The 19,682-nt window shown below is 32.9% G+C and overlaps 3 protein-coding genes across 4 annotated transcripts; 1 reads left to right on the forward strand and 2 right to left on the reverse strand.

Annotated features, from left to right (window-relative positions):
- Positions 1-2,847: 2,847 nt before the first annotated feature.
- On the reverse strand, positions 2,848-5,656 carry LOC116337891 (NADH-ubiquinone oxidoreductase 49 kDa subunit). Its single transcript, XM_031762836.1, has 8 exons — positions 5,226-5,656; positions 4,735-4,850; positions 4,490-4,608; positions 4,308-4,408; positions 4,145-4,245; positions 3,554-4,025; positions 3,240-3,433; positions 2,848-3,156 (listed from the first exon to the last, which is right to left on the reverse strand). Exons 1-8 carry the CDS (start codon positions 5,324-5,326, stop codon positions 2,945-2,947), a joined length of 1,416 nt encoding a protein of 471 aa, XP_031618696.1. The 5' UTR covers positions 5,327-5,656; the 3' UTR covers positions 2,848-2,944.
- A 2-nt stretch (positions 5,657-5,658) lies between these two features.
- LOC116337890 (insulin-degrading enzyme) lies at positions 5,659-16,202 on the forward strand. 2 transcript variants are annotated; one of them, XM_031762834.1, is made up of 15 exons: positions 5,659-5,866; positions 6,330-6,592; positions 6,915-7,072; positions 7,508-7,809; positions 9,767-9,926; positions 10,020-10,103; positions 10,186-10,228; positions 10,308-10,465; positions 10,535-10,830; positions 11,748-11,796; positions 12,812-13,162; positions 13,275-13,506; positions 13,577-13,893; positions 13,960-14,142; positions 14,793-16,202. In XM_031762834.1, the coding sequence occupies exons 1-15, from the start codon at positions 5,805-5,807 to the stop codon at positions 15,246-15,248; spliced, it is 3,114 nt and encodes a 1,037-aa protein (XP_031618694.1). In that variant the 5' UTR covers positions 5,659-5,804; the 3' UTR covers positions 15,249-16,202. The 2 variants fall into 2 exon arrangements, with proteins under 2 accessions (XP_031618694.1, XP_031618695.1); XM_031762835.1 differs by having other exon boundaries at positions 7,511-7,809.
- A 378-nt stretch (positions 16,203-16,580) lies between these two features.
- Positions 16,581-19,664, reverse strand: LOC116337892 (U6 small nuclear RNA (adenine-(43)-N(6))-methyltransferase). Its single transcript, XM_031762838.1, has 6 exons — positions 19,530-19,664; positions 19,243-19,453; positions 18,841-19,065; positions 18,326-18,764; positions 17,982-18,224; positions 16,581-16,852 (listed from the first exon to the last, which is right to left on the reverse strand). Exons 1-6 carry the CDS (start codon positions 19,632-19,634, stop codon positions 16,672-16,674), a joined length of 1,404 nt encoding a protein of 467 aa, XP_031618698.1. The 5' UTR covers positions 19,635-19,664; the 3' UTR covers positions 16,581-16,671.
- Positions 19,665-19,682: the final 18 nt, after the last annotated feature.

Consider the following 19,682-nt stretch of genomic DNA (forward strand, 5'->3'; position numbering starts at 1 on the left):
GTCTTGCTTATTTTTGATTGTCAAACCATGTTTTCAATTTTTTTTAAATGGTTTAACTCCCAAATCTTCTTTCAACACTCGTCGCATTGAAGATCGATTGATATTGTGCTCACGAGCCAAGATTCTAGCGCTTCTTTTGTTATTTCGACGAATTTTGTCTCGTACCTTTTTGACCAGATCTTTTGTTCTTACGGATTTTTTTCTGCCCGGTTTTCGTTCCACATCGACTGTTCCATGTTCCTTGTATCGTTTTATGGTGCGCTGAATAAATCTCAAATTGATATTGTCGCTCTGAAGCAGAGCTGGGCACGAACATCAATATCCGACTGTGATCGGTCGTTCGTGTACGTTCCTTTCCTTTTTTGTGATCGGTCGTTCGTTCGTTGAAGTTATTAATGGTCGGTCGGTCGTTCGTAAAAATTGAAATGTTCGTTGTGTTCGTTCGTATGTGCGATCGAACACCGAACACGTGCGGACGTCCGGATGTTCGAAGCAAAATTGTAAACCCTGAGTTGTTAAATAATTCATAATTGTACAAATTTAAAGAAAAAAATATTTGAATAAATAAATTTTCAAATAATTTCTAATTCATATAAATTTTCTTTCTCAACACACAAACTATTTTTGCTGTATGGGTTACAACAAAACTTAGCTATCAGACGCGATACAGTATTTTACTGTAGTTTAAATCAAAATTACAATATTTTGCTGCAACTTATTTTAATTTTTATTTAAATACAATAAAATTGTTTGAATGACAATGAATTCGCTTGGATATTTTCAGCGATCTGGAATAGTTTGACAGTTCTGATACAAACCAATTTGAAAACGGCTTCTGTGATTGGTTTCAGTTTGGCTTAAACCAAAACGGAGCAAGCGAAACGTAGAGAAAATGGTTTGCACTGTGTCCGTGTAAACACACACACACACAGTCGCGTACAGCTGTGTTAGCATAGCACGCAACCAAATACGAATACATACTTTACAATAGTGTATATACACCAGTGCAAATCATTTTGAAACCGTTCCGCATGCTCCGGGTTGTTCAAAGTATCAAACCAAAAAATGGTTTAATCACTGGATATTTTAAAATATAAGATTTCATTGAATTTAAATAAAAATTAAAATAAGTTACAGCAAAATATTGTAATTTTGACTTAAACTACAGTAAAATACTGTATCGCGTCTGATAGCTAAGTTTTGTTGTAACCCATACAGCAAAAATAGTTTGTGTGAAGTGTTCAAAATATAAATTTTTTTTATTACGAAATGTTATGAAATTCATCTATATTTATTTCATCATTGAAAATATGAGGTTATTTCAGGTATGGACTATACCAAATATATGGAATTTCCTAAAATTCGTAATAAGGAAATTTCGTATTTTGTTAGTGTTCAAACTAAAATTCATTTATTTAATTATTATTATTTTTTGTAAATTTCAAAAAATTCAACAGAGAATTGTAAACTTGATTTGACAATTTTTGCGCCGAACATCCGGACGTCCGGACGTGTTCGGTGCTCGATCGCACTTACGAACGAACACAACGAACATTCCAATTTTTACGAACGACCGACCGATCATTAATAATTTCAACGAACGAACGACCGACCACAAAAACATATTTTTTCAATGTACGAACGAACGACCGACTGTTCGTGCCCAGCTCTGCTCTGAAGCTTCCGAAAAATATCAACTTGTCGCAAACCTTTTTTGTGCAAATTCAAAACTAGTTGACGTTTCACATCCATTGCTATTGTAAAGTAAACAATAACTGCGCAATACTGTGCATCGTCACAGTGGATTGCACAAACATGAATAAACATAACGGTGAACCAAAGGGTGATCGGAAAGCATTGTAGTTGAAATTACGTAGGTGCAAAAAAGCTACACTTATTCTGGCCCACCCTGTATAGTACTATATTTTGCCGCATATTCACTTATACAGCAGCCGATGCGCGTTGTGTGTACGGAGCGTATGTGTGATACAGGCTTACGCTTGTATTGTTACACAGAGACAGACTAGAGAAATTTTTTAGGGTAGCTGCCCTCCCCTTCCCCCCATCCCCTAGGGGGTCCGATACTGTAAAGTCGATTTTCTTTCTTTTTGAGTCGGAATTTGAGTAGGTGGCGCGTTATGCATTTATTGATGAAAATGTGTGTATTGAATACATTCGTCAGCGCGCGCGCTACCCTAAAAATTTCTCTCGTCATTCTGAACAAATTTGCCATACATCACTTTTTGATCCAATGAGGTTTTGGACAAGTTGGGTACTCCCCCCACTAATACCCAAGAGGGGCAACCCCCTTTTCACTAAATTATTTTTTCTTCATTTACTATTGATCTATATAGTTAATTTTGAAATCTGGACGTGATACTACTTGATAATTTCCATTTTGACCCCAAAAATTGACCTTTTACAGGGGCTGTTTTTTTTTTCATATCCCGAACAGGTGCAATATTTTTGATCCTTAAATCAGCTTTCCCCAACCCCAATTCATCGTTCCCCATCATTTTTATAACTAAAAAAAATGAAATTTCTCAAAAAAATCGATTTAAAGAGGATGTCGTGAAGTGTAGTTGTGCCCATGTAACAAGAAGCAAATGCTTGCCCGAATAAAAGAATTACGATGAGAAGAAAACAACGAACAAGAACAGGAATTTACTAGTATCATACTAGTAGTATGTTACATTATTATTTTTATTACAGTTCGTCTTGATTCACCAGATTTAACGTCCAAGCAAGAGTTGGCTAACTTCGATGCTGAAGAACAAGATGGCAATGACTATCAATTACGCTGGCTAATGAAAATGATATGAATTAATAATTTCAAAATAAAAAGTGTTTTTATTGTGAATAAAACGCCCCACCTTGATTGACATGAGGTTTTGGTTTTTAATTTATTTGTTTATCTTAGTTACATTTGGTTGAGCTTCTGAATCTATCGATCAATTTCACCAAATACAACATCTAATGTTCCAATGATTGCAACAATATCAGCCAATAAATGTTTACGGCCAATTTTTTCAAGTGCAGCTAAATGTGCAAATCCGGGCGCCTTAATCTTACATCGGTATGGCCGACTTGATCCATCTGACACGAGATAAACACCAAACTCTCCTTTTGGCGCTTCGATAGCTGTATACGTTACACCTGGAAGTGATTAAATAAAACCAGTTTATTAATTCAAAGAATTGTGTTGCACTTTTTATTCGATATAAAAACCATTTACTCACCGGGTGGTACTTGATAACCTTGTGTGAACAATTTAAAATGATGGATCAATGCCTCCATTGATTCTTTCATCTCGCCACGTGTTGGTGGGGTAATCTTGGCATCGTCTGTTTTTATTTCGCCAGATGGCATTTGATTCAAGCATTGGTTGATTATACGCAACGACTGACGCATTTCTTCTACGCGGCACAAGTATCTAGTAATTAATTTGGAAACATTAATAGAATTAAATATTACTTTTACAATAAAAAGTAGTTCAAGACATCTACAAAAAAAAATGAAATTTGAATCAATTAAATCTACTAGGTTATTATACCTGTCATAGCAATCGCCTTTAGTTCCAATTGGTACATCGAATTCGACTAAATCATATGCGTCATATGGTTGAGATTTACGCAAATCCCATTTAATACCAGAACCTCGCAGCATGACACCACTGAATCCATAGTTCAAAGCATCTTCAGCGGTGACGCAACCAACATCAACTGTACGATGAATCCAGATACGATTGTTAGTTAATAGATCTTCAGTTTCATCCAAGCGTTCACCAAATCGTGATGCGAAGTCATAAATATCATCCATCAAACCAAGCGGCAAATCAAGTGAAACACCACCTGGTCGGATGTAAGCGGCATGCATACGAGCCCCTGATACTCGCTCGTAGAATTCCATAAGTTTTTCACGTTCCTCAAACAACCAGAAGAATGGTGTCATTGCACCCACATCCAAAGCATGTGTCCCCACAGCCATTATATGATTTAAGATACGAGTTAATTCGGCAAACAAAGCTGTAGTTTGTAGTTTTTTTGTTTGTTAGAAAGGGTGGTATATGTTTATAGATAGAGAATTACGTGTAATTAATAAAAAAAATAATTTCTTTATAATGGTGAACATTTTGCTATCTTACTTCTAATATATTTGGCGCGGATCGGAACGTCGATATTCAACAATTTTTCAACGGCTAATGAATAACATTGCTCATTACACATCATTGATACGTAGTCCAATCTATAGTTTGAATTGAAAAATTGTGTGATTAATTGAGTAAAATCTAGAAAAAATTAACAAACCTATCAAAATAGGGGAGGGCTTGAGTATATGTTTTATACTCAATCAATTTTTCCGTACCACGATGCAAAAGTCCAATGTGTGGATCAGCTCTGATGACAGTCTGTGTTGAGTTGATATTTAAAATAAAAATGTTAAAGTAGACAACTCTCATTGAGATGGAGGTATATTAAATTATACTAACTTCACCCTCCAACTCTAGAATCAAACGAAGTACACCGTGAGCAGCTGGATGTTGTGGCCCAAAATTCAAAATCATATTCCTTACTGCTTTTTCTGGTGGCGGTGGAAACATTGCTTTCTCTACACAGAAATTAAACGACATATTTTGTTTTCATTTTAGAAAATAAAAGTTTAAAGTTTATATATAAAAATGAAATCGTGCATATATGTATGAATAATTGAAATATTTTAGTTGTTTAAACTTGCCATTATACATTGGTTTCAGCCATTTCGTTTCTTCAGTAGGATAAAGTACTACTCCAGAGTATGATTTAATATATTCTTCATCTGGAAACCACTTGCCAGCATTTCGTCGTTGTTGTCTGTTATGAGAAATTAATTTTTTGATTTTAGTATACGTTTTAATATGAAGTTTTTTGTTGCAAGCCACATTTTGTATTTGTTTTGGTATGAATTACACAGTTGAGGTTAAGTGTTTTCTCTTTATGGATAGAAGGTATTGGGTACTTATCAATTTCCAAATTTGTCTAAAAACCCGGTTTCAACAATTTCAAAATGCAACACAAATTAATCGTATCTTTTTTTATAAATATATCATTGATTATATAACTTTTCTTCGCATTGTGAATACGTTGCGCCAATGTCGGTATCATAAATGTCATGAGAAAATATATTCCTTTCCGCCAATTAAATGAATGTATGTAAGAGAATTGCAAATATCCGTAAAAATATTGTACCTGATATGTGATACAGCAGCTGATGCACCAACAAAATTGCTAATCACGGATTTTGTCAATCTTGAGCATTTTGATGCCGAACACAATGCAGCAAATCCCATAATTCAACTGTCTTCACTTTTCGATCAAAAACACAACAAAATAAATATTTCTTCTACTTTTCGTTAAACAAAAATAGTTTTGAATTAATTACAGAAAATTCGGAAATGTTATTTAAGATTTGTTTTTCTTTTCACTGATAACAGTTTTCTGCTATTATTGGGACTCCATTCAGACTAAAAAAACTTTTTTTATTTTTTGTCTGTTTTCTATCTGGTTTAGATTATTTGTTACGTGATGACAGTTAATTTTTTTGGATTTCTGACGTTTTGACAACTGCACAGGTTATGTTGGTAGTTCTGTTTTTTTTTATCTATTACGTTCGAGTGTCACTTTACGTCAGCTGGAAGTAGCAGAGAAGACAGTCATTCATTTCAACACGGACTTCATAATTATTATTATTATTACATTATTTGCACTATTTGTTTAAATCCAATTGAAATTTGTTCGCTGCTATAAAACACAACAAAATAGTATTTAATGTTTTTTCAAGTTTATCGTCTTACGATAACAACAATATGTAACCGTGGTATTTTAATAAGGTGATTTCAATTTGTGCAATTGATTGTCGAAGCCATTTCGAAATGTCACATTGATTGAGTAGTAAAAAATAGCAAAATAGTATTTATAAAAACTTCTAATTCTTTTAATTTAATAAGTATTTTTTTAATGTACTTATTCAAGTATTTTATTTTTTTAGTCATTTTTGAAAATTTATAGAGACAAAAGCTTTTTGAAAGACGTTTTTTCAAAGACATTCAAACAAATAAATATCTAAATTATATATTTAAAAAAAATAACACGCCACGCAACCAATTGAATCAACGTGAATAACAAACCTTTATTTTTGCATATCCTTGCGAATTTTGATATTTACATTTAAGTTTTTCCATTCCCGTTGACACCTATTTTTGTGTTTGTAATGCATGAACACGTTTTTTTAACATCTTTACGTTTTTTTTTAATAAGAGAAACTTTTTTATATTTTGTTCTTGTGGTTTTTAGTAATTTCCAACGTTGCCGTACATTCTTTGCTCGTAATATACAAACCAAGATGGATTCAAATTTGGCGAGCAGCAAAAGTGCTTTACCGTCGATAAAAGTAACAATTTCTGATGGTGCAAAACCATTACGAGTCAATAATATTGTGAAATCTCAACAAGATAATCGTGATTACCGTGGTTTACAATTGAGCAATGGCTTGAAAGTGTTACTGATTAGTGATCCGGCTACCGATAAAGCAGCTGCATCGATGACGGTTGACGTGGGTAAAGATCAGTAATTTTATCTAGGGGCTTTTAACTTCAAGTCAATACTACTATTTCAGTATATATTTCGGCGGATTTTCTTCGTTCCTGTGTAGCTATACAATACAGAATAAAATATGAAATATTCACTGGAGATTTATGCCGTATATATGATGAATATTTGTGTATATTTTGCAAAATGTATATACTTAAAAGCCCCTAGAATTTTATAATAAAATTCCAAACGAAACGCAGAAGGGTTTACCATTAGATCAGTAGTGTGCGGGTTGTAGCTATGATATTGATTAATTTTCATTATTTCTATCTACTTCTTTTCTGATAGGGCATATGAGTGATCCAGAGAATCTACCTGGACTTGCACACTTCTGTGAGCATATGCTGTTCCTCGGTACGAGAAAATATCCTAACGAAAATGCTTACAGCACATATCTATCGGAGAATGGTGGCAGTTCGAATGCATCAACATATGCTGACAATACGGTATGGATAAACTTTCAAAAGGAAAATATTTCTTTAATTTTTGCTTTTAGAAAAATTATGATAACGATTTTTAGTTGAATTTAGCGTTAAAATATGTAATTCAATTCGGAGATGCAAATGACATAGTTTCACCCTCTTCTACCGTCAAAATAGGATAAAATTCATGTGATATTCCCATTTCCCATTGAGTTTGAACTAAAATGAAAAAATATGCGCCCAACCTGAATTAAATCCATTTTTGACGATAGGTGATAGGAATATGGAAAAATGACATTTTTTTCTTGGCTTTATTGATCTTATTGCATAGTTAAGTTTCTAAGTAAGTTATTTTTTTTCTTCTTTCCTTCCATTGGTGACGTTTAAAATGAATGTGGCGCCAATTTCAACCGTAATGGATGTATTTGCTTTAACAATTGTTTACTGGGAAAATATAAGAAGTATTATTTTGATGTGGTGTACAATAAATTGGAAGGTGCTCTAGATCGATTCGCTCAGTTTTTCATTGCTCCGTTGTTCACAGACAGCGCAACTGATCGTGAAATTAATGCAGTCAATTCAGAACACGAGAAAAATCTTGCCACTGATGTATGGCGAATTCGACAAGTGAACAAAGCACTGGCCGATCCAACACATCCGTACAGTAAATTTGGTACCGGTAATGCGAAGACACTAAGTGAAGATCCGAAAAAATTTGGAATTAATGTTCGTGAAGAACTTTTAAAGTTCCACGAAAAATGGTATTCAGCCGGGGCAATTCACTTATAAATTGCTTTTCTATTATTTTTTAATTCTTATTGTTTTTTTTCGATTATTTTCATTATCATCATTCACATTCATACATTAATTCTAATATATATTATGAGATTTCCAAATGCTGATGTTGATACAAACAAAATATGTGTGATAGACAGAGATTCTCTCAGTGTGTCTGTGTGAGTGAGTGAGAGTTGTAAACCATTAGAATGTAAGAGACTACACAGAAACAAGTATTCGAGTACGCTTACCCCTCAAAATGAGCTACGCACTCAATTTTTCTCTATTTTTGGTGTTAGTTTCATCGAACGTATGTGACGATACACTTAGCAATCATATTCGTTAGCGTATACACAGACTCATATGCACGCAATGAAACATAACTCGTTGAACGCATGCGGCAACGTACATACATATGTACTACACATGTATCTCTTTTTTCCATACTAATGAAATACGTAGTTTTGCGGTTCGACGCGCCACCTGTAATATGTCAAATGAACGTACCGAACTATTTCAGTACGCATCTATGTTTATAACAAACAACGACAATAATTCATTACTGGATTTTTATTAATTTTTGTTGCTAAAATAATTTTAAACAACTTTACATGCATAATAATAATAATATAATTTTCTTTAGTTTAATAAAAGTTACCGAATGTTGATTTTATGCAATTCTTCGCTTGAATGTGATTGAAATGTATAGTCCGACTCCAGCAGCTGAATCAAGATTTTTTTTGTTTCAGTGTAGATATTTCAAGAATTTATTCATTTAACACGGATAAAAGTAGCGGTTAAAAAAATGAAAGATAAAACCAATTTATAAAATAAAAAATGTCTATTCTGAATTTATGTGCACATCGAGCTGCTGAATACGCTAGCATAAGAACAAAAATGTCAATTCAAATGGACAGTTTGTAGCGAATGGAAAAATGTTATTTTTTTAGAACATGACCAATTTTGAATCAAATCGTGAATTAATTATTTTTATCCATCCGAAAAAAATAATTAAAAAGAAGATTTTTTGAGTTTTTCAGAAATAAAAATCATTATTGAATGTTGCTTTTTGAAAAAACAGCTGCTGGACTCCAGCAGCTGGATGACACTACTGGTACGCGTAGTAGCTGTCAAACTTGACGTTTCACTGCTATGCTTTTTTCACTGTGATGTGCTGTGATGCGTTTACTTCGATGAAACTTACACCAAAAATAGAGTTAAATAGAGTGCGTAACTCATTTTGAGGGGTAAAGCCTCTACTAACACCGCAAGTGTGAGTAAGCGTACTCCGATACTTGTTTCTGTGTATATGAACCGTTGAGAAACAAAGATACCCTCAGAAAAGTTGAGAAAAATCTTCAACTTAAACTGGAATGTAAATCAAATGTCAACATTTAAGAGTTGAGAATTAGAGAAAAACAATAAAATAATGAGAAACAAACTGCAACTTAAGTTATGATGCAGTTTGTTATGAAATGTTTCGCTGTTGCTCACTAATTTAGAACTTCTATTGGTTGCCCGAAATGCCAATTTTCTCACTATTCAATAGTTGTCGCCAATACAAAAGATGTACGGATATACGACAGTGTCATTTCAGCGGTCTTCCGTGTTTTTCATACAGGCCGCCCAAGTAAATGGTGAAAAAGTCGCGAAAAATGAAAGAAATAATTAAAAAAAATTCTTCGATTTACAAATACTACTCAATTTTCTTTATCACCTGGTGAAATCAGAATGAAAAAAATCGCATTCCATATCATCCAAATCACGATCTGGACTTTTTTCACTGTTTGAGTGCTCTATACCGAGTCTCCGAGAGTTTAAAATAAAACTTGCCTTGTGAGAAAATTGGCATTTAGGGCAACCAATAGAAGTTAGTGGACACGCTAATTCACTAATAATTTTTTGATTATTCGTTCTTTTCTTTTGTGATTCCCCCCTTAGGTATTCAGCAAATATCATGTGTTTAGCTGTGTATGGGCGCGAAACACTTGATGAACTCGAAACCATGGTCATATCACGATTTTCGGAAATTGTGAATAAAAGTGTTATATCTCCACGATGGACAAATCATCCGTTTTTGAAAGAACATTATGCAACGAAAGTATTAATTATTCCTTTGATTCTTTTTCCATTTTGTTCTATTATCATTATTCATACTTCCATTTTTCCACCCTTTTCTTCTGATCATCGCTAGATATCAATTGTTCCAGTGAAAGATTCGCGAACACTAACACTCACTTTTCCCACGGGTGATTTGGATCAGTTTTATAAGGCTGGCGTAAGTCTTTTCACAAGTTTTCATACTGAAGGTCCTCTTTCAGTTAGTTCTAACCTTATTAATTTATTATATTTTATTCCAGCCAGAAGCATATTTGAGCCATTTAATTGGTCATGAAGGAAAAGGTAGCATTTTATCTTATTTAGTTTTTTCTGTGTGAGAACCATTGGAATGTAAGAAACTCTTTTGTGATTCGCCTCTTAGGTAGCATTTTATCGGAGTTGAAAAGCAGAGGTTGGTCTAACAGCTTATTAGCGGGTCACAATACGCTAGCGCGTGGATTTGGATTTTTTGATATAATGGTAGATTTAACACAAACCGGTTTCGAAAATAATGATGAAATCATAAAAATAATTTTCCAAGTAAGTTCCATTTATAATACATATTTATGTTGAGTTTCTTTCAATATTAATGAAAAAAATCACTCTCAGTATATCAACATGTTGCGAACAGGCGGACCGAAAAAGTGGATTTTTGAAGAATACTTAAACTTGAGTGAAATGCAATTTCGATTTAAAGACAAAGAAACTGCATTGTTGCTCGTTTCTAGTGTAGTCCATTCGATGCAATTATATCCAATGGAAGAAGTGCTCACCGCTCCGTATTTAATATCTGAATGGCGACCAGATCTTATTCAAAATTTAATGAACGAATTAGTACCGGAAAAATGTCGCATTGTTATTGTTGGCAAGAAAGTCGAACCGATATGTAATGAAACTGAATACTGGTATGGTAATATATATATAATATATATAAGGGTGGGTCAAATTGTATGGCGCTGAAAAAAAGTTCAAAGCATCATCGCGGTTCTGGTACTATAGATCGTAACAAGTATTTTTGCCCAAGGAACCATACATCTAAAATGAATTTCGAGTCCGCGGAATTTTTTTGGCAGTTATTTTCCAAAATATTGAAAAATCGACTTAGACATTGCATTAAAAATTCAAAAAATCATTATTTTTTCCCTAGCCAAATGTGTATGCGGGGGTTCTTGGGGTCGAGGAAACCATTTTTGACATTTATTTTGCCATATAATATCGGTTTGATACGATTTCCATACAAAAACTGGCAAAAATGGTCGTTTTCTTCTTTTTTTTCCCAAATTTTTTTTGTGGATGTCGATTTTATCATCGGATCAAAAAATTATGTTCTACAAAGTTGTTCAGAATGATGAGAGAAATTTTTTGGGTCAGTTGCCCTCCAGCTCCCCCCACCCCCTAGGGGGTCATAACCTCTCAACCCCTGATTTTGTTGACCTGAAACCCGACCGAAATTCATTTTAAAGGTATGGTTCCTTGGGCCAAAATACTTGTTACGATCCATAGTACCAGAATCGCGATAATGCTTTGAACTTTTTTAATTGACCCACCCTAATATATATATATCAATCTCAAATTTAATCAATTTGTTTGATCCATTGTACATAAATATATAAATTGAATGAGCTTGAAAAAAAATCCGACTTGAAATAAAAATCTATAGTATATTACAAAGAATAAATTATCAATTATGTAAAATAACTCCGTGTTCCACTTTTATGGACTCAAATTACAAGTCGACTTTTTATTCTGACATTTCATTTGTTATTGGCCTCAATTTTTTTATAAAATATTCCTATATAATTGCTTTTTTCTGGAATTTCAGGTATGGGACTAAATATCGATTCGAGTCAATTTCTGACGATGTTGTTGAGGTAAGGTTATTCGATTTATAGTTTTGCACGTAATAAAAAAATATTATGATAAGTTAATAATAATGAGCATTCCCACCAATATCGTTATTAGGATCGGAACCTAATAACGTTATTATGATTTTATTAACTTATCATGATAAAATCATAATAATGTTATTAGGATTACATCCTAATACTTATTATGTTTTATCATAATATTTATTAGGATTCATCTTAATAAATACCGTGGACACTTCACTTGTCTGAAGTAGCGCCATCTGTTGAAAATTGTTTTTGGCTGAATAACAATATGCTATCAAGTGAACACGGTATTTATTAAGATCAATCCTAACAAATATTATGATAAAACATAATAAGTATTAGGATGTAATCCTAAAAACATTATTATAATTTTATCATGATAAGTTAATAAAATCATAATAACGTTATTAGGATCCGATCCTAATAACGATAAAGAACATAATAATTATCATCCTAATAAAAATTTATTACGATATCGCAAAACGCAAAACTATAATTCGATTTGAACACCAATAGACTTGTTAACTTACACTGCCGCTAGAAAGTTTGAGAACAACTTAAGTTTTAAAAGAAAATATTTTGAGACTTAAATACTTATTAATTCCTAACTACTCTATTTCACGTACTCAATGTGGCTAATCCAAAAATTCAAGAATATTTGCAAGTTTGGAATTTTTATGCGATCGGCATTTGAATTTGTAGATTTTCAAAATACAATTGAATACATTAAAAAACAATTGTTTAAAATCTCAATCAAGTATTATAAATCCCGAAACATTGTTGAAAAAAGTGACCCAAATTCTCTTTTGTGGTAAAGTTTTTTTTATTATTTTATTTTTAATTATTAAGAATTTTTACTGAAAAGCTTGCCAAATTATTATTGGTAAAATGTCGAATTTTCTTACTTATGAGATGATTTCAAACTATTTAACAGCAATGTATGTTAATTAATAATATCCCCTGCAATTCAACGCTATATTTTTTCTTTGAACAGGACTGGAAAAATTGTGGCCTAAATGAAAATCTAAATTTTCCGATGCTAAATCCATTCATACCAACTGATTTCGAATTATGTACGTGTGAATCAGAAATCCAACCATATCCAATCATTTTACGTGATGACCCAATCATGCGTGTATGGTTCAAACAAGACACAGAATTTCGTAAACCGAAAACCATCATGAATTTTGATTTCTCTAGTCCAATGGCGTATTCTGATCCACTCAATTGCAATTTGACACACATGTTTGTTCAGTTATTCAAAGATGAGCTGAATGAATATTTATATGAAGCTGATTTGGCGGGCCTTCGATTTGGAGTGAGCAACACATCAAATGGTATTAGTGTAAGTTATTTTGGTCAAACTATTTTTTAAACATTCATATTTTATTAAACAAATAATATTCACTTTTCGTTATTAAGCATTCGATTGATTTTTTGTTCCTGTCAATTTTCAGTTATCAATAAGCGGATACAGTCATAAACAGCAGATTTTACTCAGTAAAGTCATCGATCAATTGTTCAATTTTGAATTTTGTCCAAAACGGTTCGAAGTAATCAAAGAGCAAATGCATCGCGCCTTAAAAAACTTCAACGCAGAACAACCATATCAGCATGCAGTATACTATCTAGCACTCATTCTTACGGAACATGCTTGGACAAAACAAGAATTGATTGATGCTGTTTCATGTAAATGAAATGTCAAGAGTTCATAATTGCATTTAATCATAATTTTGTGTGTTTAAATCTTATATTTCAGTGGTGACAGTGGAGCGTTTGGAACAATACATTAAGGACTTTTTATCTCGAATGCATGTGGAATGCTTGATTCATGGAAATGTTAATAAGCAGAAAGCCATAGCATTGGCCAGTATTGTCGAACAAAAATTAAAAACAACCAATGCAAACACACTACCATTGCTATCCCGTCAATTGCTTTTGAAGAGAGAATATAAATTGGTCAATCAAGAATCATATCGATTTGTAACAGAAAATGAATTCCATAAAAGTTCATGTACCGAACTGTATCTTCAGTGTGGCATGCAAAGTGACACCGCCAACGTTTTTATTGATCTGGTAAGAATAACAGTACAACAAATAGATTAACATTCGGAGATCAAAATATTTTATTTTTATTTTTAGGTTTCACAAATTCTTTGTGAACCATGTTACAACACATTGCGTACAAAAGAACAACTGGGATATATTGTTTTTTGCGCATCTCGTAAAGCAAATGGAGCACAAGGTATCCGTTTCATTGTTCAATCGGTCAAACATCCGATTTATTGTGAGGAACGTATTGAAATATTCCTAGATTCAATGATGGTGAGTATATAAATTTTATTAAGTGAATGTAGTTGATAAATTCCACTGGAATTCGTAAATTGGAAACTATGCACATAATCTCCGTTCCATTTGATACGAAAATGACCACCAAAACAGGTCAAAACGTTATATTACACTTTTCAACGTAATAATGAACTAAAAAAGTTTCAAATTTGTTCACGAGCAAAAATGTGTGAATATACGTGTTTAAAAACACATATAAAAAATATTATTGTATTTAATATAAGTAAAAAACACTTCTTTGGAAGTTCTCACTGTGACGCAATACTGCACATCAAATCTGAAAATGATCTGATATAAATTTTTAGTGACGCTTGCAATCAAATACACAAACAATTTTTATATTTTTTTATATAACCTTTTTTTTGAAACGCCACCTAGCGGTCAAATTTTGAAATTTTTTAATTTTTTTGCGGATTCTTAATTTGGTGCCCGAGCACTACTAAAATATGCAAAAACCCCTTTCCAAAAGTCAGCGGTATCGATTTTCATTTCTTTACAGTATAGAGTGACGCAAATATACATATATTTCATATGTATGTTGGTATCGCGTCACTTGGGGGACTGCCATCCCCCGTGATATACTGTTTTTTTTTTTACTGTTTTTATGATTACTTTTTTCATTCCAGAAACAAATCGAAGAAATGTCTGACGAAGAATTTAATCGGCATAAAGAAGCTCTTTCAGCGCAAAAGTTGGAAAAACCAAAACGCCTTTCAACTCTTTTCAACAAATTTCTAAATGAGATCTCGTTGCAGCAGTATCATTTCGATCGTGCGGAAAAAGAAGTTGCTATTTTACGCAATGCTACAAAGTCGGAATTATTAGAATACTATAAGTGCTACATTTTGTCAACTGGAGCAAATCGATCAACACTTTCCATTCATATTATTTCAACGGCCGAAGGTGGTGTCGGAAATACAAATGAAATCAAAGATGCAACATCGACTACCACAATAGTTGATAGAAGACCTAACACAAAATTAATCTCGGATCTGGCTGTCTTCAAATCCAGTAAAGAACTTTATCCATGCTTACAACCTTACATTGACATCCAACCAAAAGGTGCTAAAAGCAAGTTATAAATATAACACAACCTAGGGGTTTTTATCTCAATCAAAACACTGTGAATATTGCGTATATTTTGCGTATATTCACTGCGAATATTCGCAAAATATTCGCAAAACACGTACATTCAATGCATTATTCGTAAAATATGCATAGTATATGTACCATCGAATAATATATATTTGCGAACAGATAAATTTCCCTAGAACACAACAAACCAAATATGATAATGTTTTGGTTCAATACATTTTTTTCTAATTGTTTGAATTAATCATGATGATTAATCTTTCTTCGATGAAATTTAAGGGCAATATTGCTTTGTAAGGATAACAGAAAATGTGATGTGAGACAATTAATAACATAAGTGTCATTCAAAAAAATATTTTCAAACTCACAAAAAAACCTTATTTATAATTTTTGCATTCAAGAAAAATGCCGGAACCTTTCCCGAAAATACATTTTTCCGAACGAACGTTCATGTAAATTCGGTTAATTTTATTGGAAAAATTCTCACATTTCCAGGAAAACGATCGTTCCGAAAGAAGTATTTTCGGGAAATGTTCCGGCATTCTTCAAGAGAAATTACTGAAGATATTGTAAGACTTTCCCTCTTTTTGAATAATACATCATCTACATCTCTGAGGAGTGAGAGTGTGATTTAAATATGATTGTTTCGTCGTCATAATCTGGTTAATTCTTTTCATCGTCGTTTCCAGTCGAAGGTGATTCATCGAGAATACTTTTAAGCACTATTTACTCAATCAAAATCGATTTAAATCACGATTAACTCAACAGTTATGTGATAATTAATTGATAATACGGTCAAGGGAAATGTATTCTTTTGATTTAACGAAACTCAAATTATTAAATTAATTAAAAAAAACCTATTATTCATCTAGTTGATTGAACTATTTTATAATAAGACTGTCTCAAAGAGCGCCGGTTAATAAAGATCTTACATGTTTACTCAGGTCGTTCGTTGGTAATAAATTGGTATTTTCGATGAAGGGAAAGCTCCTAAAATGAACAAAAAAACGGCTGTATACTCATAATTTTGCTATAACTTTTTTTTTAAACAATTGGTTTTAATTAAGTGTAGGTGAGTGTACATCATTTTGTTTGAAAGTGTAACTGCAAAATTTTTTCCGAAAATGGATCTCTTATTTGGGCCATACTATTGATTTTGCCCAGGGTAGCGATTTTTGCCCAGGATAAATCATTGCCAACATTTGTAACGTATCTTGATAGTACTTTTCCTTGGGACGTATTCCAAAAATATGATTCTCGATTGCATTGTTTACAATCCGTAGTAAAGAAACACGATGTTTCAAAAATTAAACTTATTATAATTTGCATTCATAAATAATATTTATTAAATATAATAATGGAGTAGCATAGTAAAGTAGTTTGATTGCACTTCTTTTTATAAAATATGCAAGTTCACCACTTATTTTGAATAAACTGTAGTAGCTCGTAGACTCCATTTACACCGCCAATGCCATTAAGATAGGTCAGTTTAACTTCGACGATGGCTTTAAATTCGCTAAGAGTCTTTAACTCCACGGTAACATCAATATGTAAATGAGGACTTGAGTATCTGTTCATCATGACCTCTTCTTGCCTAGGGTTAATCACAAAAAAAGAATGGAAATAATGAAAATTAATCAATATGTAATGGAACGTAATGGAAGTAATGGAAGTAATGGAAGTAATGGAAACATCAAATATGTATAGTTTAAGAGCAACGTCACACACTTGCAACAACATTGCTTTAATTTGAGATTTGGTAGTAGTGTTGTGAATCGCGTTCTGCTGTGGAAGAAAAAGAAAAACAAAATGCTTACTATAGAATAGCACTTGGTGCCAAGGCCACTACCTATATCAATTAAAAAATAATGGAAAGAAAAAAAATATCACCATTAATATATCAATCGGTCTACAATGAATGAAACCAAACGACAATTACTCACACACGTAAATTACACTTAGACGGAGTATGCTACGGGAGACGGCCGAGGAGGATATTCATTTAATGTGCCCGTTGTCGTAAATGGGCAGCACGATTGAAAAGAGCAGCCGATTGAAATCACCATTGATTGGAATATCCTGTATCATACACAATGATTTGTATATCATGTTTAACAATTGTTTGCTTGCAACCATTGTATTGTTGATTCGCGGTATAGTATATGTCATACGACACATTTACTGAATAAAATAAAAATGCAATACAAAAATCGGCTACTGCGCTTTTGTATGCAATATGAAAATTGAATAACTTAGTTACGAAAGGTGCTCTTGCTTCAAAACTAAACTGAACGGTGTGACATCGCTTTGTATTGAAGGCGATTTGTGTTTGTGATGCCAACGCAGTGACCAAACATGATATGTATTCAAATCTACTCACCACAATGTGCCAAGTAGTCTCTCCCTCTCTTTCACTCTCTATCTCTGTTTCGTGTGCTGAGCCATGTTGTCGATACAACGTTAATCCGATAGTGTGTATCCAACGATGATTACTACTATCAAATCTCAATTTTTTTCAGCAAAGTGTTTGCTAACGCAGCTTCGTTCAATTCATTTGCAAATTGATTTTAATTTATGTGTGTATATGTGATCAAACCCTTACTACTTTCATACTAAATAGATTTTGATATTGTGATTTTTTGAAATGGATGTAATGGAAAAATAATCGGAAGAATGGATAGAATTCTTCAATAATGGAATAGTAATTTTTAAAGTAAGTATACCCCGCCTCTTGCACATGATCTTCGTTTTGACTTTGATCAAGTTTGATTCGCTTCTTTATAATCTCTAGATCTACTCCTTTTTCCTCTTTATTGTCAGGTTTTTGTTGTTCTCTAGTCTGTTGACGACGTTTACGTCTTTGATTTTTCCAGGAATCAGTAATCGCTATAAACTGGAACCGTTGCCCAGACTCGATTCTCTCGCGATTGGTTAATTTGACATCGGTTAGTTCACTTAGAATTTGACTAAATTTTTGAAGAAAGAAGAAAACAATAAGTTGAAATCGATTAGTGAGAAATGCAGTAAGAAAGCAATTCAGCAGATTGCGTTTAGATTTTTCCCTTACCACAGTTTTTTGGTAGCAATATCTGGATCATCGATATCATTTGGTAAAAAACGATGAGGTGGCTTCGGTTGTGTTTGCCCAGTGATTGGAACTCTACGTAAAAGTATGTCATTTCGAAATGTCCAAGCGACACTCCATCGTTTTGTCCATCCTTGGCAAAATTCACTACAGCATACATTAGTAATTCTTTGATCTTTCAATTCTTTTAAAATAGATTGCATACTCGTCTTGTGACCCAGCATTGTCGTAAAAACGTTCACCACATTCCTAAGTTGTCCGCTTCTTTTAATCATCTTCTTCACAAACTCAACTTCACCCCCTGCTGTTGTCAATTCACATGAGATACCTGTTTTGGCATTATTTGCTGGCTTTCGTTTAACCGATTGTCGTTTTTTGACGGTGTCTGATTCGTGTTCGTCTTCAAAGAATGGCGGATTACCTAGGGAAAAAAATAGAAATAATCAGCAAATGATCAAAATAATTGGAAACATATAATGGAAGTGGAGGATATTTACACATGGTGAAATCAAATTTATCCCAATCCTTGTGTTGGTGAAATAAATCAAGTGGATCATCATTTGAAGCACATTCGATGATTCGAATATGATCACTTAAGCCATTTTTATTTACATTATCTCGCGCATACTTGACACTTTCTTCATTCAATTCAATGGCAAACATTCGCCAATTTGAATTCATTCGGGTTGCCAACAAAGGATATATACATGATGCACCACAACCTGTATACAATTTATTAATATTAATAATTATTAGTAATTATTGCAGGTTATAGATAAAATATGAACGTTAGTTTCACTGTTGATTGTTTTTAAAGAATTTAATTTTTGGGCATAACAGCAATAAAGCTCACGGCGGCGATATTTTGATTATAATCATTTAAAAATTAAGATACCCACCGATATCGAGGCCAATCACATTTTCAAAACGAAATGTTTTCACAATATCTTCAAGCCATAAAATATAATTTAGGCGCAATGGTAACGTTGGAACCAACTGCTTTGGTGGTAAATGTACGACCAAATTAAAATCTCGTTTTAAAAGACATGTTGTGAGTGTTTTAACTGCGTTCTCATCTTTAAAATTAATATGAACTTTTCCGTTTTCATTCTAATGAAAATATATTTTAAAAAAAGAGTTATTATCATCATCGGTTCAGCTATTTAAATTGAAATGCCTCACTTACAGTTTTGACTATTAATCTGAATTCTTCAAATTCTTCTGCTAATTTCGCAAAATCGGCCGGTACATTATAAACATTCCGAGAATGCATGAATTTATTCATAGCCATGATTAAAACTTATATAAATAATCATTTCGACAAATGAATGTATTGGAG

The sequence above is a fragment of the Contarinia nasturtii genome, unplaced genomic scaffold, assembly GCF_009176525.2.
Source record: "Contarinia nasturtii isolate CC-2019 unplaced genomic scaffold, AAFC_CNas_1.1 Cnas_scaffold_326, whole genome shotgun sequence".
NCBI lineage: Eukaryota > Metazoa > Arthropoda > Insecta > Diptera > Cecidomyiidae > Contarinia > Contarinia nasturtii.